The 27,585-nt window shown below is 44.1% G+C and overlaps 1 protein-coding gene across 12 annotated transcripts in view; it reads left to right on the top strand.

Moving 5' to 3' along the window:
* The window catches only part of ebf3a (EBF transcription factor 3a), a 95,866-nt gene extending 68,281 nt beyond the window's left edge, over positions 1 to 27,585 (top strand). For 2 of the 12 annotated variants that reach the window (XM_031560607.2, XM_031560608.2), the window contains exons 11-16: positions 13,564 to 13,652; positions 20,022 to 20,087; positions 20,903 to 21,080; positions 21,711 to 21,899; positions 22,596 to 22,818; positions 24,796 to 27,585. In XM_031560607.2, coding sequence (XP_031416467.1) covers positions 13,564 to 13,652; positions 20,022 to 20,087; positions 20,903 to 21,080; positions 21,711 to 21,899; positions 22,596 to 22,818; positions 24,796 to 24,898 — 848 coding nt within the window. In that variant the 3' untranslated portion in view covers positions 24,899 to 27,585. Of the gene's footprint in view, positions 1 to 13,563; positions 13,653 to 20,021; positions 20,088 to 20,902; positions 21,081 to 21,710; positions 21,912 to 22,595; positions 22,819 to 24,795 lie in introns of all 12 variants that reach the window. The other 10 variants (XM_031560604.2, XM_031560605.2, XM_031560610.2 and 7 more) reach the window with 8 other exon arrangements.

Consider the following 27,585-nt stretch of genomic DNA (forward strand, 5'->3'; position numbering starts at 1 on the left):
CTCGCAAGAAGGACCACAATGCTCTCATACACGTACACACATATACACACACACACACACACACATAGACAGACACATACAAAGGGAATTGTTGTGTTTCTGTGCCAAGTAAGCGGCACCCAACCCCCACCCCATTCCACCCAGTAGCTGGGTTGCTGGGGTTGTTTTGATGTTTGTTTGTCTTCCTCACTGATCCCTGATCCTGCTCATCAGGATGGAGATATAATTACTCTGCCAGAGATTTGGAGACTTAGCTAATTATCCCGCCGAATTAAAAGAGGGAGTCGTAACCGACACAATGTGCGCTCCTCATGCAGTCCACCCAATCCCCTCTGCGTCTCACCTCAGTTAGAGGGGTCAGACCAGACTCAAAGAAAAAAAGTCTTCTCAGGCGACGAATGAAGCTATCACCGTGCAGGGGAGGGAGAACTGGTTCACAAGCAGTTGTTCTTTCCAGTTCAGTTACACTCACACTACCTTTGTAGATATGAAATGCAATGAAGGAAAAAAGAAACTCATTCAGATTTGATAATTAATATGCTCCCTTATACACAGACTTCTATCTATTGTCACATGTTGGTAGTTGTAATTAGTTTCATTTTCTTTATTGCTTTGACCAGAGGTGTATAATAACTGCTCATTTGTTTATTTGATCCCTCAGTATTTAAAAGGCTTTGGAAGAAAGAAAAATAATCATGCATTTATTTTTAAACTGTTGTGAGCCCTATCGATTGCAGAAAACTGCGGAATTTACGCTTGTAATTAGTTCATAAGCAACCACTTTGAACTGAAAACACAGGAAGGTCTCTGTAGTTTTGGCATGATACGCCTTTTTTGCCAAGCATATGTTGTTTAATAGCCGCCCATTTAACAAAGAAATTGGAGGAAATTTATTTAAAGAGGCTTTCATGCTCGGCCTGCTGTGGGCCACTCATTCAGCCCGTTTGGAGCCTCCATGTTGACCACCCGAGTTGGTCTCGAGACACACCCTCTTCTGCTCAATTAAATGCATTATCACAAATTAGGAGTAAACAGAGGAACAAACAGCACAGCCAAGACCATGCAGCCGCTAGGGAGAAATCCCTTTTTCACTACTCTTTGTCAGAATTAGCTTGGAGAAAGAAATGGATGTAAGGTATGGTGTAAAACCAATTGCTGTCACATTGACTGGGTTAGGATAGCATTGAGCCCCCCAATTAACAAGATATGTCAGTTGTCTACATGTGGTTACGATTTCTAGTCCGTTAACAGTGAAAAACAAACAAATGACTAAATAGGCCAAACTCTGTTGACCTGAGCGGGCGAGAGTGTGACTCCTTGAGAGCGGGCGGTGGCAGGGAGGTGTGTGTTTTCCAGCAGTCCTCTGTGTGCACTCAGATGTGGCACTGTCAAAGGCATCGGCACGCCAGTCTGCCAGTCGATAATTCTTCTCCATCACGGCCAACACAAACCGGCTGTCGCAGAGGTCAGCGCTCTTTAAACAAATTACTTGTGCTCGGGCTGAAAATGGCACTTAATTGCCTCCCACGCACCTCACTGGCTGGCCGGCCGGCCGGCGCTTGAGCAGGTCAAGAGCAGGACGAGGATGTAGGCCTTTTACACCGTGGCTGAGACGAGATGAGAACACAAAAAAACCTTCATTTTCTCTGCTCTGCTCTGCTATCAGAATAAGGTCAGGCAAACATGAAGCGACATGTATAGATCTTACATGATGCACTGTTCTCCTCATCCAACACACACACACACACACACACACACACACACACACACACACACACACACACACACACAGGCTCACATATGCCCATCACACGTTTATTTAGTAAGTCTCTTAGTCCTATTAGCCTTCACAGCCTTGCCCTCACTGTAAGGCTATTTATAGCAGCAGTCCTTTAAAAGAGGAGAAAGAAAGAGAAAAAAGTGAGAAAATGGCTGCAGCCCTTTATTGTGCTCTCTGCTGCTTGTTCTACTTTTGTCCCTGTCTTTGTACCCTTTGAAGATCGCCATGTTCCTGCTTTTTTTTTTCCTACCCGCTCTTCAACCTTGTTTGTTCCAACACATCTTTTGTTAGAGCAAGGCCATTTGTGCGCCGTCTGATACCTGTATCGGTTATCCATTGATCAGGCCTGGAGCAGGAACAGGCTGTCAGGAGGGTCCTAAAAAAAATCAAAGAGGGACAGGCATGTTTGTCCTCTTGCCAATACTACTCACTCTAATAAGTCCTCCAAAGCTGATCAGGCAATTTTAAAAGGCCTCCAGATGTTACCTTTAAACCTCTCTATTGGATTTGACAGAGACATGTTCAGCACTCTCGCTCACTCTCTTTCTCTCTCTCTTTCCCTCTCGCTAACACATGCCTCCTTTCTCCCTTTCCCTCGCATTCCTTCTCTCTCACTTCCAAAAACCACCCACTTCTGTGACTTGAAAGTAAACAAGAGCATCTTGCAAAACAAATGCCACTGACTATTTGAGGCCAAGGAATTTTCTTTATTATTTTTATGGCCAGGCATGTAGGCAGCTCCCTCTCCTGCTGGTCAGCGGGACAAAATTAATGAGAAAGATGAAGGGGTTATTTTTGAAAGCGAGAAAAAAAAGACAGAATATAATAATACAAAAGCGTTTGACTTGTGTCGCGGGTGTCTTAATAGAGCCCTTAACAGCACATTGGCTCTCGAGTGGGCTCACAAACGCCTCTGAACAATGACAGGCCTCATAAATAAAGTTTGGCATTGGCCTCTAATTGCATCAAAGCTATTGCTCTCTATTTAGGCATGGTCACTGACGGCCCGGCCTTTATGCCTCGCTGGAGGCCAAGCTGGGAGGGGGTTGGGGGAGGGGGGGGCTGGCGGAAGGAGGTTAGACTGAGACGTGTTGTCAGGGGCGATCACACCAGCCGGGCTATTTGTCCTAATCAGTGACACCCATTTACTAGAATTGCCTAAAATGAACTATTCCTCATAGAGAAATCGTACATTTACAGACCACCATTCATCACGTGGAAATGGAGGGCCGGTAAACTTTTCCCTTCCTCCGATTGGATTGTACACATGCATCAAAATGTTAAAAAATGATTGGCGAGGGAGGCCTGTCATACATTTATCAGAGAGGGGGAGCATTATTTGCTAATTTCCCAACCTGGGCCATGACAGGGTGCTCCATCTTTAGACCCTTGGTGACCGGCTCGGCCCTTTCTGTTATTAGTACAAGTCAAGTGTTTTTTTTCTTTCCCTTCACTTGCTCTTTCTCTCCCCCTCTCCCCCGTTTTATTTTTTCCCGGACGGCTCTAACAAGAGCCATTTGTCTATCACGCGGCGGCACTTCTCTCCATTCCGCCGTGGAGGACTCTGACCAGAGCCCTGTCTCTGCCAGCCCTCTACGGGACTGCCGCCTGCCCGTTTGCGCCGGGCTGCCGATTGGCCAGAGGCCTGATAAATCACAAAGTTTCCTTGTCAAGGTGAAGGTATCGACTCCGCTGCACCAGAACTGACAAAACGAACAGCCGAGGAGACAACTATTCATCATCCACTAAAAGGACAAAGGGGTCATCCGCCAACCCGCTCGCACTTCACTCCGCTGCAGCCCGAGACACAAAGTGTTAAAGAGATCCGTCCAGCGCTGACGTCCTGCACGGGCACAGGAGATGAAGGGGAAAAAATAAAATAAGCTTCATTAGACTAATTACTGACATTTAAAAGCTATTAACCTCAGGCGTATGTGTTAAAAATGGTATTGAGTTGGGCTTACATAATGTCCAGTACATCAACCCTACTTTGGGAACCTGTCAGAAACCAGCTCCCCCCCCCCCCCACGCACACACCTCCTCTCCCAGGCAGAGTGGCCCTTCTTTTAGATCTGATGGAGGGTCCGGCCCACTGAACAATTAGCCAGGGCAGTTGGCAGCCATGGAGCCCCATGAAGAAAAGAAGAGCACAGAGTTATGGATAGACAGAGAGAATGAGACCAGGCGCCTGAAGGGAGGAGAGGGAGTGAGAGGAAATAGATGAGTGTTTTTTTTTTCGTTGTTGCTCCCGGTAAACAACAACACCGCACATGAAACGACCTATCAGTGATCATCTGCTGGCGGTTTTTCCGGGAGGCAATCGGCACCATGAGACGATCTGTCCCACCCTACGGCGGAAGCTGCCCGTCTGATGTGGGTCTATCTGATAGAGCCACTCCTTGCCACACCGCCCAACCCCAACCCCAGCTCCACTCAGCCCCGGCGCCTGCATTTCCAGTGCACTCCCTGAAAAGAAAAGACAAGAAAAATGTGGCAATCCCACTCGCTGGCTAAGGCGCCTTGCAAAACAGAGTTGTTTGAATGCAATCCAATAGTTGTCAGACTGAAGACGTTGGCTGACTACTGCATCCCCACCCCACCCCACCCCACCCCCTACTCTTTCCCCTTCTAAAGAAGACAATGAGGTGTCCCCGTGGCAGCCTCCGCTTGTCACTCCCCAGCACCATTATTTACTGCCAGCCCAGGGGTGGCGGTGTGGCGTGGGGAGCGGCAGGGCCACGGCGGGGCCACGGCAGGGCCACGGCGGGGCCACGGCAGCCCACTGTGACCTGGTCATGGAGGCGCCCGCTCCAACATGCCTGGGGTAGAGGTGCCCTACTGGAGCGCTGTGGAACAGGGCTGGGGGAGAGGCTGCAGTGTCAAGACTACCGTGGAAACGCTCTTTGTCTCCTAATTAGATGGCAGGGGCTGACACGTTCACCTCTCTGTCAGGGCGATGTGCGTGTGCGTGTCTAGTGTGTGTGTGTGTGGAGTGTGTGTGGACGTGGGAGAGAAGTGTCATTATGGGACGGCATGTGATTATGAACTGACCTATGAAATCTGAACCAGTAATTGAAACAAGTGGCAGCAATTGAGCTTTTTTTCCCCCTCTGCCACCCATTTTTCCCCCCTCTCCCCACTTGCCCCCCCCCCCCCCCCCCATCTCTCCCCTGCTTTCTCAGCGTAGTGTTTATTGCCACGGCTACACTTGAGAAACCCAAGAGTGGGTAGAGCAACTTCTTTCTGCAACAGAAAAGGGCCATGTTATTAGGTTATAATTGCCTCATCTCGTGGCTATTTCAGTGTGTGTGTGTGTGTGTGTGTGTGTGTGTGTGTGTGTGTGTGTCTATGTTTAAACGTTTCTTTAAATAGGTTGTCCTTACTAAGTCAGGGACATTAGTCCTTCTGGAGCACACAGCACAGAAGGCTGATAGATGGCTTTGGCCTGTACCATTTCACCAGTCCTGCCATTTCACGACTAGCTTCTGTGATTGAAATTCATCACTAAATTTATTGAGAAATTAATGAGAAAAGCTACAAAGTATTGACGTCGAGAGGAAAACACAACTCATCTTGAATGAGGAGGAAAACGTAGCAGTAATTTAGCTGCCATTGATTTTCGCCCTGTCCATGTATTGATCTTCATTTTACAATATTAATTTGCACCTGAGATCGGCTGCGAAGGGAACCAATTTGATTTGATATCAGCCAGCTGTTAGAAGTGCTAGCAGGGGCTAGCTCCTGTGTGGAAGTGGCTCTCAGGCAAGTCCGACCACAGTTAGCTCCGTAGGGAGGGATCGGAGGTGGGGGGAGGTGGGCTTTTTTAGTCTGCCTTGTTACAGAAATAGACTTGGAATGTAATTTCTGTCAGAAATAAAATATGAACGTGTGAGCTCATGCCGCGCAAGTGTCCATCACTCCGGCCCTGTTGGCAACACTTTATCTGTGGCAGGAACAATCTCCCGTCTGGAATTCAAACCGCCTTCTCATCATCATGCCTGTATCGGTTCAAAGTTCATGAAATTTCTATGAGCATTGATCTGTCGCCATTGATTTTTTTCCCCCACCGCAGATCTTTGAAATTTTAATTTCCGGGGTATCTGAATTTCTTTGAGATGAAATGGCTTCCTAGGAGACAGCTGGCAATAAAATGAAGAAGTTAGTACCATGTCGAGGGGTACGTTCTCTCACAAGAGCTCGAGCCCTTGAAACCCATCTCTAAACTTCTGAAAAACCTCTTTCTATTCTCTCTTTGTTCCTGGGGTATAAATTCAAAGGCCAGTAATGGGACAAAATCATTTAGCCAGCAGCTAATTTCGTCCATTTCTTTTCCAACCTTTCTTCTTGTTCCCTTCATGTACCGCTGTAGGTACCCTTTTATCACCTTGAAAAGCTATCTGTGAAAGCACCAGGCAGTCAGGTACCTCCAAGAGCAAAATCATTTCATCTCAGTGGTCTTTATCACCTGGTCAGGTTCACCTAGTTACCTATCACAGGGGCATTTCATAACTTCAAGGTGATATAATTGCTATCGACATTTTCCACCTCGGGTTTGGCTGGTTAATGTGTAAAGTACTTGTCAGCAAATAGCACTTTGTCACTGAAATCACCAACACCCTCTAGAGGAATGTTGCTGTATTGAACAATTTGATTCCACTTTATTTAATTTTTACACCTTTACAAGCAGTAGTGGTTTCATCCACCGTGTCGCCTCCCTGGCACTGGCTCTGTGCTCCGAGGGGATGCCAGCAGCTCTTGTGTTTGTGTTCTGCTTACGTTTTGTTCTCTCCCTCCCCCCTTCTGTTCTGTCCCCCTTTTTCCAGAGCAGGCCTATGTCTCAGTTTGGTCTGACAATAACAAATGCCCCACTGCTTGGCATGGATTATATTTCAGGCCTGCTCAAAGAAATTGTAATTATGATGGTGGTCTGTTTTCGGTGAAGGAGACTAACTGAATTATTACAAACGCATGATTGGGAAGTTGCAGGAAGATGATCATTATTTAAATGAAAATGGAACTCATTTATAGAGACTCCAGCAGCTGGCGAGGGGAACCAAATGAATCTCTTCCTGTTTTTATTATGGCAGTCAGGCTTTTTCTGTCAGGAGGAAAAATGGGACTAAATTGAACCAGCCCCCTTGGTTTCCCCTCTTTCCTCCTTCCCTCACTCCTTCCCTCGTTCTCACTCTCTTTCAGTGGTTCTGCCCCCCACCCCACCCACCCCTTCTTCTGCAGCAGCTGAAACAATGGCTTGTCGGTGTTAAAAGACACTTCCCGTCCATGTTTTTGTGTGTGCACAGAAACGGCCATGGCAAACGAGAAGTGTCCTCTTGTTTTTTTAATGGCCTCGCCTCTCCCCAGAGGAGGTTTTTTTTTTCTTCTCTTTCTTCTTTCTTTCTCTCTTTCCCTCCCTTTCTCAGTAGTCCACCTATCCGTACAGGACAGTCCCAGTCTCTTATTTGTCACCGAAACTAAATAAAGTTTTCACTGTTCTGTTTCTCCCCCCTTTCTCTTTCAATCAATCTCCCTCCTTTTTCCCTTGCTCCTTGATTTGTGTTTGGAGGAGGTGGGGGCACCCTTGATAGCGTAGGTGGAGCACTGATAAGCTCCAAGCAGTTAAGTATAATTAGACAAAGTAATAGCAAGCAGCCGTAATAAAGCTAGCTATTATCTCACAGAGAGATACAGACTTATCATAATGACCAGTAATGGTGGTGTGGAATGCTGGCACAGCCTGCTAATTCCGTGTGTGTATATGTATGTGTATTTTCTTTTCCTTCTATTTTTTTTTCCGACATGCCCCCTTTCCTCCCTCCATCCCAAAACATTAAAGCGTGTGCATTTACAGGGTCATGTACTTCCTCACAGTATTTTAGCCTCCATTTTAGCATCCTCAAACCCAATTATCGCCCTCTGCCTTTTTGCAAGCGAGCGCCAGGCTGGGGCTGCGGGTGTGCGTGGAAAGCCCCGAGCTCCGGCACGTTTTGACAAGGCTGGCGTCGGCACTCAGCCGGCTCCCGCGCGAGGTGTCAGAGTAGGGGCACATGATGGTCTCTTAGACTCCCCCTCAGTGGAGGAAATGGATGGAAGCAGATGAGTCTTGGGTGAGGAATACATTAGCGTTAGCGCCGAGCACAGCACGGAGGAATAGCTGACAAAGTGTGTTAAGTCATCAGAATCAGCGCCTGTCCTGTCTCCCGCACTCCCCACCACTTTTGGAGATTTCTGTGGAGGATCTGGCCACACCCATGTGTTAGCTAGGAAAGGAATCTCCCCCCCCCTTACATATGAGGACCTATAAATATTATACGTGTTAATCCTATACTTGGAAGGCAGATCCTAGAGAGCAGTGGATTCAAACAGACTCATTATGAGTTCAACTGTTTAAGACCCACTTCTTCCTAGTTGACGGTGTCATGACAAGCCTTTCTTATTCTTGAATAAAAGCCTGTCACTGCCAAGTATCTGGTCCTGTATAGAGTGTCAACTTTGAAGAATGACAATGTAGGATCTGTGAGAACAAGGTCAAAGCATCCATCTTGACACACATGAGGAGGTAGACACACACACACACACACACACACACACACACACATACCCACACACCCACACTAACCCCCCCCCCCCCCCCACACACACACACACACACACACACTCCGCACACACACATATGAACGTCTACATCTAGTTCTCTCACCCACTCACCTTCGCTCTATGTCAAACCCACACACATGCCTGTGCTACCACACTTACTCATAAATGTGCCTCTGTAGGTACGCGCGCGCACACACGCGCACGCACACACACACACACACACACACACACACACACACACACACACACACACACACACACACACACACACACACACACACACACACACACACACACACACACAAATACACTAACCTCAACATGTTTTAGGCATCAGATCATTCCCATGCATCCTCCGTCCTAAATGAGGTGTGGTAAGAGTAACTAGACATAATGACCCCAGAACTGCTCTCCTCATTTCGGCTCCAGATTTGTCAGCCTGCAGGGACTGGTGACTTCTCCACTTTTCTTTGTTTTCTCTCTCTCTCTCTCTCTCGCTCTCTCCCCCTCTCTCTCTCTCTCGTTCTGTTCTCCCTTTCCTGTCATTTATGGTGCAGGATGAAGCGAAAGCATGCTAGCTCATTAGCAAGCACATTTCCCCCTTTATGAAAGGCCTACATAATTCATCACAGTCCTTCAGAGAGGGATGCACTTAATTTGATTTCACATGCGCACACACTCACACACACACACACACACACACACACACACACAGACTCAGACGCACGGTTCTGCTGGAAGGCTGTGTTTCATGACGTGGAACCGCTCTGGACACAGGATAAAACAAACAAACAGAAACGCATGACAAATGACGTCCCAAACAAAACAGCCGGACGCGGACAGATGCCAGACCTCCAAACATGAGGAAAGACATATTACCATAACACACAGACATACGACACGCGCACACACACACACACACACACACACACACACATGCACACACACATACACACACACATACACAGGCATTCCCCCTCCATCTCTTTCTTTGTTGCCCTGAAGCACTTGCTCGGCGTAGTCTGGCGACTGGTTCACAGTGGTTCCCTCCCTAATTATACATGAGGTCAGTAAGCAAAATAGGGAAGAAGCCGGGAGATCAATACAAATTATCCCAGAGCAAACCGGTGCTGACAGTTTGAATTGCAGCATATGTTTACCCAAAATCGGGCAATTTATCTTAATATCAGCAAAGTAATGCGCAGCGGGTGAAAGGTCAGACAATCTCTCCACCTCATAATTACCCAGTTCTAAAACAGGAAAGTGGTATTGATTAGCCAGGGCCGGGGCCAGGAGAAGGGCTCCGATAGGGCCCGGCATGGGGGCCACAAGGAAGTGCCAGCAGCTTCACCTCACTTCCACTGGAGCCGTGGCATTCCAGGATTTATGTGCTCTGTGTGAAAGAGTGTGTGTGTGTGTGTGTGTGTGTGTGTGTGTGTGTGTGTGTGTGTGTGTGTGTGTGTGTGTGTGTGTGTGCGCGCGTGTGCGTGTGAGCAAGTCTGAGAGAGGGAAGTGGGGAAGAGAGAGTGCATGTGTACTTGAGTGTGTATTTGAGTGTGTGTGTGTGTGTGTGTGTGAGAGAGAGTTTGTGTGTATGTAGGGAGAGTTTTATGTTTCTGCCCATACGGTAGGGTAATAGAGATAGAGAAAAAAAAAAGGGGAATGTGAAAGGAGGGGGTGAATCTCTCTCTCTCTCTCTCTCTCTCTCTCTCTCTCTCTCTCTCTGTGTGTGTGTGTGTGTGTGTGTGTGTGTGTGTGTGTGTGTGTGTGTGTGTGTGTGTGTGTGTGTGTGTGTGTGAGTCTCAGGCTGAGAGGAAGGCAGGGTCGGGTGGATTGGGAGGGGAAGGGATCGGGGACTGGGTGGATTTAGACTGTTATTACTCAATCTGTTCTGCATATTTCCCAGCTGCTAGTGGAAAGAATAGGAGAAAGGGACAGGCAGGCAAGGAGAGTGGCGTCACTTACTCCTGTGTCAACCCCGACACTCCCCCTCATATCATCTCAGAATTATCCTCTCAAAGGGCTTTTCTTCCTTTGCACTCCTCTCTCTCTCTCTCTCTCTCTCCCTCTCTCTCTCTCTCCCTCTCTCTATCTCTCTCTCCCTATCTCTCTCTCTCTCTCTCTCCCTCTCCCTTCCTATGTCTCTCTCATTCTCTCCCCCCCAACCCTTCCCCCTTCTCCTCTCATGCACTTGTCACTGCTCTCCCTAATACAAAGAGATTGGCAATTTCATTGTAATTCCTGAATGCAAATATGTTGGCACTTTCGATGTTCGCAGACATTAGCGGCGACGCCGAGTCAAAGGGCTGTGTTCTTACATGGACCACTGCCATGCTAGCCATGCAAATGCAATTAGGCTAAATGATAAAAAGTGATGGAGACCTCACACTGCCGTTCCAACATGATAATCTTCACAGAACCAGAGTGGTAACGCCAGAAGAAGAAGAAAAAAAAGACGAGAAAGAAAAAGAGAGAGTCTATAACGTGAGCTTCCTCTGAATGATGACACAAGATTTATAAAGTGCAAGCACTAAGTCTCATTTCTCCAGTCATTAAGGCTGTTATTAGCCGTGGAGGGAGCGTTGGGCTCGTGACAGACGGTGGTGCCTCTTTGTACTGAAGTGAGGCCGCCCTGCTATCAGAAGTCTGGAGTGTGTGCTTGGTGCTAATGAAGGTTTCTGTGACCTCCTTTCTCACATTAGCATGAAATCAATAGCCGATGAGCATTTATCTCTCTCTGACCGAGTTCCATCAGGCAAAATTTATCAAGCCAGAGGCCTTTTAATGATCAGCCTCTCGCTAACAGATGAGAAAGCAACATGTTGCTCTTCAGCCTGGGAATGGACAAGTGTGTGTGTATGTGTGTAATGTGCGTGGGGGTTATTTATTTGCGTGTGTCTCAAAGGCACCTTCTTATCTCCACAACAACCCCTCTCCATACCTAAGGCTGTAGAAGGGACTACCCCATCTGCCCACACACACACACACTCACAGACACACACACACACACACACACACACAGACACACACATTCTTACATTCCCAATGCTCCACATTGCACAACCTGACACATTTGTGTAGGCCCAGGCCACAGACATGACAAATTGTCCCAAAAGACAATGGTGACAGGCTGAGATGATTAATGTGCTGATTATGAAGTGGTTTTACACATAGAGAATTTACATCACACAGAGTCGTCCGTCGCTAAAGCAACTGCCCCCTGTCCACCTTTACCTTCCCTGTATGTGGGTAGAGGGAGGGAGAGACTGAGGAAAGAGAGAGTGGGTGGAAGATAAAGCGAGAGGAGAGGGGGGTGAGAGAGAAAGAGAGAGAGAATGAGACTCCTATATTCCTGTGAAAGCCATGTCATGTAAAATCAATACGCAGGAAGGATCAATGCTTTATTAACAAGAGGACGTCTTACTCCACATGCCTGTGTGGGTCTTTGTCTTTCCTGGATGCATGATGGCACGTCAAACTGCATCAGGCCTGTCAGCCGCTTGTCGCCGCACACTGCCACGCGTCCCTCACCGAGCGCCGGTGCCGTGCAGCCACATTGATCAGTCCCCACTCCAACTCATCCTCCTCCACCCCTCCCATAATTGTGCCACTTCATCATAAAGTCAACCAATTATTTTGAGGAAGTTAGCACTGTCTGGTATTATGTCCCGTCTCTCTAACTCCTGCCCCTTCCCCATTTAATCTCCCTTTCACTCCTATCTCTCCTGCTCCCTCCCTCCATCTATCTCTCTCTTCCCCTCCATCTATCTTGCCATCTATCTCTCAGCCTCTGAGTGGCCATGGCTGCCAGCCTGCCATCACCCCTTCATGTTCGTTGGTTGGTGTTAATCACTAAATCACATGCTGAATAATGAGTGATGGACTCAAATTGCAGGCTAAGTAATGAGCAGAGAGAGGCAGTTCTTATTAGCTTCAAAAAAAAGAGAAGGAGAAAAAAAAAAAACACACCACCAACAACACCAACCATCGATTTATGTAGCTCGCAGCACTTATCACACGCGCCGTACAGTCACTTGTGCTGAGAATGATATCTACATCCAGCGCAAATACTGCCTCATCAGTGTCTGCTGCCTCCGCTGCTGTTGGTCCTTCTCGTCCCCACATCCTCCTCCAGAGGCCTTGGGGGCCCACAGGGCCCTTTTGTTTTTTGAGTTGGTTGGGGGGGTGGGGGTGGCGGAGGGCTGGGGGGTGCTAGTAATAGACCTCCACGACTCCCTCTAAAGCTTGTTAAACACAATGTGTGCAGTCCGTTGGAGTTGGGATTATGATTCATGTAGTAGAGGTGCGTGGCCTGATTTATGAGGCCGCCCCGTTCATACTCAAAATTACAATTTGAGAGGGAGGGGGCTGGGCGTGTGAGGAGAAGTAGAGGAAAAGAAAGAGGGAAAGAGAGAGTGAGTGAGTGAGAAAAAGAGAGAAAGAGAGGAAGGCAAAAAAAGATTAATTACTATTTGTGGCCTGCAATTTCATGAGGCCAGCTCAGTGCAGCTGTAGAATGATAGTGCCCTACATCAGTTTGTAGTCAGCCATTCACAGATTATTAAAGCTTTGCAAGATTAAGTGCTCCTCCTGCCTAGTTTGCACTCAGGCAATATTCCGGAGGAGGAGAAAAAGGAGCAGGGGATAAATTAGAGGCTCCCAATAGCCAGACATATGTCATCATTGCCACTTTGCCATAAATCGTGTAAGTGTACAGAGATTGCTTCTTGATGCAGACATCACTGGCTGACAGGCATGATTGCTGTGTGTGCCTAGCCATCATGCTCTCCGGCTGCTTCATTCATAATGTATTGACCAACCCTTAGAATTTATTTGATCAATTATTGTGTGTATCATTCCAAATAACTGAAGTGGGAGAGTGAGAGTGAGAGAGAGAAAAAATGATTTTACATACACATTGGTTTCAACCTCTTTTTTTCCCCCTTGCGTTCTGGAATATTATCCACAGTAAAACAAACAATCTGTCATCGCAGTGTGTTCAATGCTTGTGCAAATGGGGCCAGCATGGCTCACCAAATGTATAAAATACTTTGAAATGTGCATAAATTCTGAGGTAGGCACTGTGATGATGTTTTGCAGAACAAAGACACACAAAAGCCTGCATGGCGATGAGAGCCAGTTCTGTTTGCCTCGACCCTAACCAATCCTATCCCTGTTTTGCGGTTTAGCTTTGAATGAGCCCACTATCGACTACGGATTCCAGAGGTTGCAGAAGGTCATTCCAAGACATCCAGGTGATCCAGAGAGGTTACCAAAGGTCAGTAGACTGAATGTGTGGGTGTGTTTGTGTGTGTTTGTGTGTGTTTGTGTGTGTTTGTGTGTGTGTTTGTGTGTGTGTTTGTGTGTGTTTGTGTGTGTTTGTGTGTGTGTTTGTGTGTGTGGGGGGAGGGGGGTGTTGGGACATTGCTATTTATCATAGACGTGTGCCCATGAAGAGAAACAATTCCACGTTTAGATGAGTCAGTGCATGCAATCTCTGTTGGCAACTCATCACTATGCAGTCCCTCAAAGACAATAGTGCAAAAGAGGATAACACCTATTACACACACACACACACACACACACACCCAAATACACGTATACAAACACCATGGGCAGCCTAGACCAATGTGTTTGGATTCAGGGAGAGCTGCTCAAACTTTTGCTGTGCTGAAATAGTTCAATTAAACATTTTTCCACTCCAGTAAGCTGTGGTGATTGTAATCTAAGCGGGGCCCTCTCTGATCTGTGATTATTCCGCTCTTGTTTTCCTTTCATTTTCCAAAGCTAGATCCAGTTTAATCTTTTGTTGACAAAGCTTTCTGTTATAAGTCCTTGTCTTAGCGGGTTAATAAATGAAGTCCACACATTAATATCTGCAGGGCCCTTTTTTCATTTGAATTCCACAAAGAAGCAGTTTGCCTCCGGTTCCCATGTGGTTGACACATATCACAGGCCTGTTGTTTTGATGTGTGGCATAAAAGAAAAAAGCCACGCAAATCATTTTTTGGCCCTTTCTTTGATTCAGTATTTTTTCCCCCATTTCCCTTTGATACAATCTATGACTCGCACCCTTGCTAATAGAAAACCTGTTCATTTCCCATTTGAGACACGCAGAGCCGAGGGCTTTCTTAATAATACGTTAGGAGATAATTATTCCGTACTCAGATCCTGGGTGCTCAGTGAGAGCTGACCACCTCGGAGGTCTAATAACAGATATAATATAAATATCTATTAGAACTCAGTGTGCGCACATGCTATATCATTAAGTCCCAATGAGCACTTTGAAATGCAGACGCTTTCACCCCCCCCGACTCCTACTAACACGGGCTAAACTAAAAACCCCTCAACGGCGGCAGTGCTCACAACATGATGTGTTTCAATTACATCTGGCTTTTTTCCCTCTCTGTGGAGAGCAATATCTAGACAGAAAATCTTGTTTCAGTAAATGCTTCAAACTATCTATTACCAATAAAGGAAAAAGTCTACCCCGACTGCCTCTTTTTCCGCGGATCTCGTTCTCTCTCAGGCTTTCCTGATCTCTTTTTTGTAAGCACCAGAGAACATATAACATGTGCTGATAATAGGACATTATTTTAGGAGAAAAGAGGGTAACAAAAGCAATCTCTGTTAGCAGAGCAATTCAGGAAATGCATGGCAAAAAAAGCCCCCAGTTTGCTCCCCCTGTGCACCGAGACGAGAGCCTTTCCCCTCCCATCTTAATTCAGGTAAAACCTCACCATTGAGACTTCACACGAGGCCATCCCAGGAAAGAGATGGAATCTAGCAGTTCCAATAAACAACATAAATATTTGATTTTGCCTTCTAATGGACCCAAATGTAGAGTTCAGCGGCATGTAAATGAAAGTGCCAAGTCATTCATCATTGTTAAGTCAGCCGTCTAGCGGGGTCAGAGCGCGCCTCGCGCAAAGCTGCAATTGACCCTTACATATATTTTGAATGAGCGCAGAAATGGAATAAAGGGACATCAGCGCTAGACGTGGCGAGGAGAAGGCGAGGAGCTGTAATAAGGGTTCGGGTAAAGGATTTGGTGGAAGGGGTGGGAGAATGTAAAGTGTGCATTAGGCAGCTAGGCAAGAGCTGGCGACTGACCCACGCTCCATGGCTTCGCTCTTCAGTGGATAATACTACCACAATATTGATTTGTGGAACATTTTCCTCCCCCATGCACCCCCCCCCACCCCCCTGATTTTTTTTCCAGGAGATCCGTAATGTGTAGGGTTTGATGGGTAATTGTAGAGGGACAGAAAGCCAATATGGCGTGCTTGTATTGCTTTGGACACTAATAATGTTGCAGCTACATACATGCATACATGCATACATGCATGCTGAAACTTCCTCCTGAATTGAAGTTTGCCATCCTAATTTTAGATAACATCCAGATTTATAGGCTGATCCAAGGGGAGGGGCATGAATGAACACATTTATATACAAATATCCTGACTGGAAATAAAGGCAATGACTGGGGTTGCTCAGGTGATAAGGAAGAAGATTGCAAATGGGACTGGAGAATCCTCACTCTTCTTAGATGTTATTTGAAAACAATGTTATCCATTCTCAGACACATGCTATGGGAGCAAACAGTGAAATGAGAATCTGATCAGTCCTCATACATTCACTTATGCTCTATCAAATAATCTTCATTGCAAATCATATAGTGGTAACCTGGCTTTTTTACGGGGGAATTAATTGCACCCAATCCCCCATCCTATTTCCCCTTGTTTCACCTTGCAAACACAGATCTATTCCGCTTCCTTTTCAATCTAATATACAAGAAAATGTATTAGAAATGCATTCATGTTGAGCAATTACCCAAGCATTAAAATTCATCTTCTTTTCCCTGCTTTTTGAAGTAGCTACATCTATTGGCCCCACACTTCTCAATGTATTCATAACCCCAGGCAAGAACTAACAGAATAATTGCTTTACAGTTTTATAATGACATCAGCACCTGAAGCCACATCACCTTGGTTACCTTCTTTAACTGTGATAATATATACCACTCAAGATATTGAGGAGAGGAAGAGGAAATGATAAGACCTGTTTAAATGGTTGTCGTCCATGGGCATAACAATGAACACTTGTAATAATATCTCTGCCCATTTGTCATGAAACGAGTGCCCGGATTCGTTTTGAGCTTTAATAGTTTCCGTTTAACCTGGAGTCTGTTATGTCCCCATGAAAAAAGGGAGTCAATTACACTTATCGTCGTGACTCAGAAATTTACATTGAAATGCTCCTCAAACAGCATACGGGCTAATCATATTCACAGTGTGAGTCGAGCTGCCTGAGAGGAGGAGGCTGTAACAAAACAAACTCATTCAGAGCACCCTTGACTGATTGGGTTACGTCTTTGCGACTTCTCCTGACACGACTAGACCACCACTTAAGTGCAGCCTGGCAAATCGGTTCATTAGTTAAGACACCTCACGGTAAATGACAGATTAAGGATGAGAGGCGACATAATTTTCTTAAACTATCCTTTTGGTTTCGCTTGCCAAGTACCATATGGACGAGGAGGGCACTGGAGATGAGGAACGGCTTTGTGAATGTGGCAATCTTAATTGTTGTAATCGTTGGTTAAAATTGGGAGGCATGTAAAAAGTGTTGCGATATGACGGAAAAGATTATGAGTAATTATTAGCAGCCCCGGAAAACACTCCATCTTACTCAGGAAGAGCGGCCCCAGCTGATGAGACCAGATTAAGACAGCTGTGCCTTTCATTGATTGTACCTGCCTCCTGACAAGTGTAATTCTTTATTTGTATGCAAAATAGATGCATGCAACATCAAGCATAGACACCAATTTCAGAGGTAAATGACCGTTTTAAGAGCCATCCAGCCGGCAACTCCTTCAGATTAGATGGCGCTTTCCTGTAAACGTATGGCGCATGTGAGAAGCTGAAGCCTTCTGCGATTAATCTTGATAAATAAAGGATCCAAGATCGTAGATAGAGTTGGGAATGAACCGCGCATTCAGCCATGATCAGGGGCCTCATGCACGGATGTGGCTCTCTCCAGTAAAGCCAGGGAAATGTATTTGCCCTGTTTGTAGTTTGCGATTACAGATTTCATCTAACATTGCCAGTGCGGTAGTGTTTATAGAGGATGGGCCCTAAAGTCACAGGGCAACGAGCTGTGAGCTATGCGTGTGGCGTGCTGATAGTCTGCAAATAGTGCAACTTCAAAGGGAGGAGTTCAGAAGAATTGGTACTTGCATGGATGCTCTCATAGGGTGCTAAAGTAGCAGGAAACTGTTAAATTGTCATTTTGAAATGATTAAATATGTCCTGATGAATTGATAAAAGCCCAGCACAATTCAAACATCCAAAGTGAAATCATTGGCATGGTCTTCACATTATTTACCATATAGGCCTATGGGCCTAATAAACAGACATGAAAGCTACATAAGATATTAGGGAAATTATTTATGTAGAATATAGGGAGAAGGTAAGTGAAGCGGTTAATAGGGATGGGTAGCATGGGATGGGGAAACATAACCATTATAACCATGACCGCTTATGCGGTAGAGAAAATAATGTGCTGTATATATACTTATCAATTGATAAACCAAAATTGCATCGACATCAAGGTCATCTTCAAAGCATTTTCTGGCAAAATAACGAAATACTTACAGTTTAATGACAAAACAGTCACAGCCACACTCCAACACAAGAATGAGGGAATAGTATAGATCACACAACAACAATTCTTTAAATGGAATTTTCAGGAAACCACAAAGACGTCAATGAAACGTGAAGTGAGTAATCCCAAATGCTGAATAAACCAAACAAAGATTCAAATCATATTTGGAAACTTTCAGATGACTTGTTTCAGCATCTACCTTGCTTCCAAGTTCAACACAAACCAGGTGACCAGCCAATGGGACAGAGAGAGGAGATGTCTGAAGGTGAAAAGGGAATGACAGGGAAGGGAATTTATTGGCTCATCTCTCTGTAATAATTAGATTGCATTCTAAATTTGCAATAAAGTTTTATGCAGCACATGTAGGCTATTAAGACAGATTTGATTATGAGAGGACTTACAGGAAATGTATACTGAACATCTGAACAGGCTTTCTATGTTTCAGGCCTTCAACTTCATTACATTGAATAATTATGACTAAAGGCTACCTATATGCTGATGGCGATTCTTGCTGTGTAGAGGTTAGATTAAATGTGCCTGACAGACATTGAAAACCAAGATGCAGATTACATTTCAAAGAAGGAAGTAGCAGAACGCCTTCCTCAAAACAATTTCCCTGCGACGCCTACCTTTTTGATCAGACACACCCAAATGAGGCGTCGGCCCGCCCTCAAAGGCACTTAGGTCTGTGTGCATGTTATGAAATTACCAAATGAATGTGCCCTAGTAATCAAAATAGCTTCATGCAATGCCCTTCTTGAGAGAACCTGCAGTGCGCATCTATCAAATTAGGGCCCGATTTTGCAAAGAGCCCAGTTAGAGTCTGCTAATCTATAAATGTATGATACAAATGGCATGGCATCCATATGAAGCTAGCAATGTGGGCACATGGACTAAAGGAGCCAGCCCCTCTCCAAATGTATTCTTTGCCTGTGTGTTCAGATCATTCATAGGAGTGAGTGGTCATTGGGGAGAATCTGGAGAGATTTTGTTTTGGTGATGCTAATCCTTAAAAGAGGAGACACTCCAAAGAGGTTTCTGTGGTCTTATTTGAGGAGAGATGGGGGAATGGGGGGAAAAAATGCCAAACCAGACAAAAAATTTGGCAGAAAAACACAGTACTGGAACAGGGGCTGTTGGCAGGCCCGTCCTAATTTTTGAAGGAAGCTAAGCGGCAAGTTAATCCATGTTGTTGTATAAGTAGGGGGAGGCATGCAGACATGGATAAGAACAAAATTGTGTGCATCCGTGTCCCAGGGCACAAGCACTCAGCCTGCGCTGGATGGGAAGTCATTTATGAAGTCCTTTACAACAGGCAGTGAAAGAGGTTAATTGAAAAATTTCCTAATGTCATTATGAAAGAACTAGATTAACCCGAGCTAATTCACTTTATTGTTCAGAAGAAAGAGGAATGAGCATTGAACTCTCCCGCAAATTTGGGGCATGAATTAGGGGTGAGATGTTGTCTTAAAGGACTCTGCCAGTTTAATTAAGATATGGAAAATGACTCATTGTTCTTTGCCACTAAAGTGCTAGGAATTAGCAGCCAAATGCAGAGCCTGTGCCTTTCATATCTCTACAGCGTGTTTGTTTGTGTAATACCCACAAGGCAACACTAAAATGGAAGTTTTTTTTTTTTTTACTGATTTAGCTCCACTTCAGAACCCCTTCAGGTTCAAATCTGCTTTTGAATGTTTGAGTCCAATGAAGTGAAAAATCGCATTTTATAATAATAATAAATTATAAATTATAATATAAAATATATATATATATTATTATACTAAAAAAGGATTATTATTATTATTACTATTATTGCTATATTTAATACATGGTTGTTGTAATACTGATATGGTACAAAAATGAAATGTATGTAATTGGTTTTGGGTGCAAAGTATGTAAAAATAGAGCTCACAATAGAGGTGCTACTGCAGTATGATTCATTGCATACTCTCTCTCTCTCTCTCTCTCTCGTCTCTTTTAGGAGGTGCTGCTGAAGAGGGCTGCTGACCTTGTGGAAGCACTGTACGGAATGCCCCACAACAACCAGGTAATGCACACACACACACACACACACGCACACACACACACTCCCCGCGCCCTGCAACCACATGCAAATGAGCCTGCTTTTTGTGTACATTGTCAGTAATTAAATCAGCGTTTTCTCTCCTCTCCTCTGTGGTGCACCCATCTTCATACATTTCAAAGAGGCCTCAGGGCCATTGTACTGTAGTGTTGGTGTCATTGCTCTCAGCGAGCCTGTTTTTTTTCTCTCCTTTTTTTCTCCTCTCACTACCAACCCTGGCTCCTGCACACACATCTGAGAGCGGAGTTAATCAGTCAAAACGCATATAACACCCACCCACACACACACACACACACACACACAGAGAGAGCGAGAGAGAGAGAACTATTTAAATGAAAGAATAACCTTGAACTGGGTCCAAAAGGTTGCTAATGCAAATTCCTAAACAAATTTACCCAGCAGTGTTGTTCAAATATGATACGAAGCTTTGATACATCCAATTGAATCAACCTGTTACTTCAATTTTGACCAGTATTGAAGCGAAGCTGAACCATATGTTTCTCAATGTGCGGTTTAGTCAAGTGTGCAGGATGTGTTTGAGCTCAAATGTCATTTACCCTTCCCCTTCTTATCTCTGTTCTCCTCTGACTGATTGTGGAAGCAGTCTATCAAAAAATACTCATAGACTAATTTTTTTGAAGTACATAACAAAAAAATAGAGTGTATTCTTTTCAAATCCTGCCACTGTTTAGGGTTGTGAACCAACCATCGTGTGTGTATGTGTGTCGAAAAACCAATGAGGAGCTCAACGTTAAAATGTCTCCTGGTTCTGTCTGCAGGAGATCATTCTGAAGAGGGCGGCCGACATCGCAGAGGCCTTGTACAGCGTACCCCGCAACCACAACCAGATCCCGTCACTCGGCAACACCGCGTCCCACGGAGGCATGATGGGAGTCAACTCCTTCGGCAGTCAACTGGCAGTCAACGTCTCAGAGACATCTCAGGGTAATGACCAGGGTATGTAGCCATGAGTGAAGATAAGCTGCGCAAAAAAACAACAACTAATCTCGCTTTTAACCTTTAGTATTACCTGGCCAACACACAGTGTGTTTTTTCCGTGCCAGTTTGCCGCAGCTCTATCTTCCCTGGCTGTCTTTAATTAATCTCCCAGGAGGTTGCCTGACACTGTCACTACCTTCCCTGTATGCCTGGCAGTGAGTGACCGCTCCTGCTATTCACTTAGTGCCACTGCTGATAATAGCTTCACATCTGTTCTCTGTTGCCACTGCTAAGATCAGGGCGATCATGGCTGCCTTCTCCCACACGGGCTCATGAATACGCACATATTAACCCTCTCCCACCACACACACACACTTTTACACACAGCACAACCTGACTTAACACTTATTCAGTGCATGTGTAACTACATGCAGACACACACACACACACACACACACCCACACACACAATGTGAAGTCTAACTGTCTAGTGCATTCATGGGAAGATAGTAAACCACAAGTGTCACTCTGAGAAAAAAGACTGACATTTGTGGACAGAGGCAGGCTCCTTCCTATGGAGGAAAGCAGAAGTATACCCCATCCCAAGGCCCACAGCATGGTCAAGTTAACCCTCGCCTCTCCTCCACAGTGGGCTACAGCCGCAACACGAGCAGCGTTTCCCCCCGCGGCTACGTTCCCAGCAGCACCCCGCAGCAGTCCAACTACAACACCGTAAGCAACAGCATGAACGGCTACGGCAATTCTGGCATGCCCAACCTGGGCGTGCCCAGCTCACCGGGTTTTCTCAACGGCTCCTCTGCCAACTCCCCCTATGGCAGTAAGTATCAAGGTAATGCCCCTCTCCTTACGCTTCTCTCCAAACCTCTGGTGCCTTTGTTGTTTTTGACACTCCTCAGTTTTTTGTGTTTAGTCGTTTTATTTTTTTTCTGTTGTGAATGTGTGCTACTGGATAAAAGGAGGGGTGACTCTGGAGGCTGAACACCCAAAGACAGAACATTTACAATCTGACTTCAAAAAACAAACAAATAAACAAACAAACAAACAAATCAGGAGCCAAACAAAGGCAAATGAAAAAAAAACAACATTACAAATTTTAAAAACTGTCCAACCTATGGAGTAGGCCACTAGACAAATCTGTCTATGATAAAATGGACACAAAAAATCCCCACAGATTTCCATAGTCAGAGTCTATTGGAAAACCTGTTATCCAGAGAGTGGCCAAGGCAGGACACTACACACTACATTTCCACCCATATTCATCAGCACTTTCCCACAATGTTTTTTTTTTATCCATATTCTAAACAAAGTTTTGGTTGTTTCCCCCCTCAAAAACCCATATCATTCAACTATATTTTTCGCTGCGCATTCATGCTCATTTCCCCCTAATTCCTTCATCATTCCCATATTTGATTTGAAAAAGAGGCAAGGCCCGAACCGACTCTAAATCAGTCTTTTTTGACTCGTCTATGCGGTGAACTCCTCATTGAGTGGTGACTTTTTTGCTTTATTGCAGTAGTGCCGTCAAGCCCTACGATGGCAGCCTCTTCGGTCAGCCTCTCTTCAAACTGTAGCAGTACACACGGCATTTTCTCATTCTCACCTGCCAATGTCATCTCTGCAGTGAAACAAAAGAGCGCCTTTGCCCCTGTTGTCAGACCCCAAGCCTCTCCACCTCCTTCTTGCACCAGTGCAAATGGCAATGGACTTCAAGGTGAGCCGCCCTCCCTCCTTTTATAGTGAGTCAACCTTTGGGTCATTACAGACATCATTTCTGACACCCCTCCCCATCCACCCAAATACAGCTACCATACACTGCCCATCTCTGGCCTACACTTGTATGGCTGGCTCCATCAATTATGTATTTGTGGATGGATGACTGGCTGAAGAGATGGATGTGTGTTTGGATGGATGGAAGGACATATTATGCATGTATGCATGTGTGCATGTGCATGTGTGAGTTTATTTATTGATTTATTTATCTTCCATTAATGATTAAGAGAAGTTAAGAGCCTCTAGAGGTTTACTTCCTCCTGACTCTCATTGGTGTGGTGCAGTGGAGGAAGAGCAGCTCACATTAAGGCCAGAACACATTCGCCAACAGGACGAACCAATCTTTGACAAACACATACTGTAACACGAGGTGTTTGAGTCATTCTATTGTATCTCCCCGTGACGCAGGCCAGGGCCCCTCTCCCATGACTAATCTAAACTGAACATTGTCCACATTAATATTCACAAACCTCCGCACTCCCTCCGTGGGGTTGACCCCAGTGTGCCTGTTCCAGGTCCGTAGTGAATAGACTTCATGTAACTCAGGCAATCTCTCCAGGATGGTATTTTAATGTCCCAGGGATTAAAGATCATTCTGTTCACGGCCCCTTAGAAAGCAGTCACTCTCCCTCGTTGAAGTTGGTCTGGTTTGGAATGACTATTGTACTCAATTAAAAATTCATGTTTTTTCACTGTAGCTACTAAAATGGTGCCGTTAAAGGCCAAGAGCATAAAGATTTCATGTGCTATATTGTACCTGGGCATCTGGAAATCAGCAGCCAGCATGGAGATATGCTTGGGAGTGCCAGTGTATTTGAAAGCACTGGTCTGTTAAGAAGATACAAGGGAGAGAGGAGTAGGAAATTGTTCGCTCAGCAGGCCAGCATAGCTCAACAAATTAAAGACTTATTTAGGCCAGCAAGAGCACTTGTATTTTCTCTATGTCAAGGCCGACTTGTTTGCTTTGAAAACATGTTTTAGCCATAGTGTGTGCATCCAAGATTAATAATGTTAGAGCTAATGAACTGGGAAATTAAAGTTCATGCTGCTACATGCATACACTTATTAATATGTGGTTTGCAGAAATTAATGAGGAATGCCATGTCATCAAGTGCTTATGCTAACTTAAAAGTACTCGAACCATGACACCACAAATAAGTTGAAAGCAATGAAATTATTATTTTTTAATCAGAGCAGTTCACTAGATACCTAATTGTCAAAATGAGTGGAGTGGGCAAGTACATCCATCTTCGGCTGCAGCCTCTCCTCTAATAACCCTCAAGCAAGTGGGCTCAGGGAAAAAAAAGCCTTTGATTGTATCTTGGGCCGAGTCTTCTCTGCGTAAGGGTGTCATTTACGGCCAGGGTCCAAAACAAAAGCAAATAGGAGAATGCAAATATTTCAGACTTGATTTAGCTCCCAGCACTGCAGGGAAAGAGGAGGGGAAAAAAGCCAAGGATTTCAATTTGGGGAAACCTGAGAAGTGTCTGGTCCTTGACTGGCGAGCAGAGAGTCCGTATCTGACGTTAGCAGAAGTGACCGTGTTGTTTCTCAGCTGTCAGCAGGGGCGGCCTCCAGGGAGTCTGGGCCCCTGTTTGCCATTAACAAAACGCTAAGAGAAATATCACACATGTGCAAAGGCAGGATGCTTTCTCCTGAAAATGTCAGAAAGCTCCTCTTTTAAAAGTGAAGTCTTTCCACCATGTCTTGTTGGAAGAGCGCACACCTCACAACCCCACTCCCACCTCCATACAACTTCCTCCAACCTAGCTTTAACAGCAACCATGTTTCAAACACACCCTAGGCCTCCATCCACAACACCCAGGCATATCCATCAGTGTGTTTATTGAAATGCAGTTGACATACCTTCTTGTTCTTGCTGTCTTTGTTAATATTTCACTAAAATCCTTTTTTTCTTCTCTTTCCCCCTTTTTTCCCAACAGCAATGTCTGGACTGGTGGTCCCCCCCATGTAAATTGCACTTCAACTCCATCCCAAGCACCAGTCTACCCAGATGGGCTTCAGGGGACATATTTAGTACATTAATGAAGATTCCGGTCGAATCTGTATCATCAATCACGAATAAAATCTACAACTAATTCTGTTATTCAGAGGGGAAAAAGACTTTGTTTCAAAGATTTTATTCTAACAAGTACAAATTGACATGCAAGCAACTTTGTCATGAACAATTTAATTTTGTTGACTGAATTTCTTGTCATATTTTCACATTTCTCAGTGTCGAAGAGGAAAAAAAGAGAAAAAAAGCCTATTTTGTATAAACATTTCTGGTTTGATCTTGGCTATGTCTAGTTCTTGCTATGTGTTGGGAGAAACTTGTGGATGCACCATTTGATGAAAAACACTGATTAAAATGCCTCAGAATGTTTCTGTGTAAAAGATGTGCTACATGTGTGCATCTCTATAATGTGAATTCATTTTTCCCTTTTCTTTCTTTTTTGTTCTTTATTGATTTGTGGTAAGATAAAGGGGGCCAATGCAGCAGAGCCATTAAACTGGAAATAATATAAATATATGATTTTTTTAAAAGAAAAGAACATTAACATGAAGTGAATAAAAAGTAAATGGGGGGAGGGTCAGGCAGAGGAGATTTTATCATGCTTAACTTCATCTAAAATGGACTTTGTAACTTATAGTAGTTAGAAATTGTAACTTTGATATTGCAAAAATTCTTCTCTTGCCTTCAACAAGCACATCAACAGAGACAAAAAGCTACTGTCTGTTGGTTTAAAAAAGAAAAAAGAAAAAAGAAATACTTCCACTGCTAGAGCTTCCTGTTAAGCAAGTGTGATCTGCAATGTTTTTCAACTTTTTGCTAGCACTGTATACTATTGCATTCTTAGGCTACTGTGAAGTCTATGTTTCTTGTACCAGAAAGTTGTCCTTTTACTTCTAGCTCCTTACTCCCTAATGTGTTTTGTATGTGGTTATACAATTGTAGACTTTTGTGATTTTGCCAAAGTTGTAGCTAAATATTTATACACTTGTCTTGAATTTTTCCAGATCCACTTAAATATTTAGTACAGAGTTTTATTCCTTCAAAAACAGTAAGGAGTAAAATAGTCTTATACATTACAACACTTTCACATAAACACTTGCGGTCACTAAGGGAATTTTTTGTAACATATCAATTATAAATATTGTATTTATCTTTGAAATTTTGTATATTGCTTTCCATTCTTTAATTTGATCTTGTATGTATTGTTTGTCATGGCCTGATATTGTGATGCAGCACAGAGCGTTAAGCCAAGAACCATTGCCGACATCTGCTTTTTTTGTATCAATAGATTGCAATGTCTACATTTCATTTGTATTTCAGAAATATTTGTTACTTCGTCAGAAATTCCTTCCTTTTGTTTGTTCATTTTATTGTTTTAAGGAACAGTCAAATCCATTGTTTATTTTTATATTAATTTTTAAGTTATCTGAACAAATACTTTTTTGGAATAAAACTGTTTGTTGTATAGTCAAATAAATTGTTTGTGACACATGGCTGTAATAATATTAGTAGAAAATGTGCATGTCCAGCAGCCCCAGGGGGATGATTCAATTTGTGGTTGTAAATTTTGTTTTGTAGAATGTAAAAAGTCATTTTTACCTGCCACCCACAACTTGCCACATAGCCAAACTGTGTTTACAGGGAACAAAAAAATATTTTAGCCTGGAATGGATCCATAAGTTAGCCACAAATGTCTATTAAAACATTGCGGAAAGTTTCTCGATTGACAGTGCAATGGCAATGGTGTCCTGAGAGAGATGGTTCTGCTGTTTTAATAACAAACTGAAACCACAATGCCAATCATTACTCCATTAACATGATCAATGGTGTAAAAAGCACAAACATTTTTTACTAAAATAAAAAATAATTATTGTGACCCCTCATCTTTTGGCTATTTTGTCATTTCCTGTTTTATTTGAGATATTCTTTCTGTACTCCCCCAGAAGAGAATGAAAATGATAAGAATGACTAAAGGATACATTTTTTATATCACAGAACAAACGCCAGGATTAAACTCTTCTATATTCTATACATGGTGTTTATATCAGTTCCATGATATACAGTAGCTTCATAGCTGACAACACAATTCAGCTTCTTCTTGCCCCATCCATTACAATGTTGAGTTTTTTACTGGTTGTGCCAAATCTACAGATGAGACACACAACTTTTTGTTTTGTATCCTTTTTTTCTTTGCACGTAACACTTTGTAAATCTCATGTTGTAACGTTCAGTAGACTGCAGCGTTTTTGTTTTAAGAACCAAAAAGGGAAGTTCCCTCTTGGCAATCTGCACAAGTTTTTCTTTGCTTTTACCAGAAGGAAGCAAGGGCAGCTGTAGAAAGGAATAAGTGATGAATGTGCAATGTATTTGCTTTGTGATAGCTCAACAAAGCTTGGCTAAGTGGGGAAGCCTGAGAAGTCACCTTGAAAGTGAGAGAAACCCAAGGTTACATGAAGTGCATTTGTGAATTTCATCATTTCTGCAATCTGTGTTTTTTGTGTTTTCTACTCATTAGACCACGCAACTCACTGCTTTGGTTCGCTCAGTCAGATGAGCTCACTCAATGATAGAACATTTCTTTAAGGGAAACTACATTTTTATTTCATTATGTATTTTTCTTTGTTTTTTGTTCATTTTATGTCCACATTTTTACATTTAACTGTATAAAGATGTTCATTTTACACAATATTTAATTAAAGTATTTCTTGTCTGTGAA

This window comes from Clupea harengus, chromosome 23 (genome assembly GCF_900700415.2).
Source record: "Clupea harengus chromosome 23, Ch_v2.0.2, whole genome shotgun sequence".
Taxonomy (NCBI): domain Eukaryota; kingdom Metazoa; phylum Chordata; class Actinopteri; order Clupeiformes; family Clupeidae; genus Clupea; species Clupea harengus.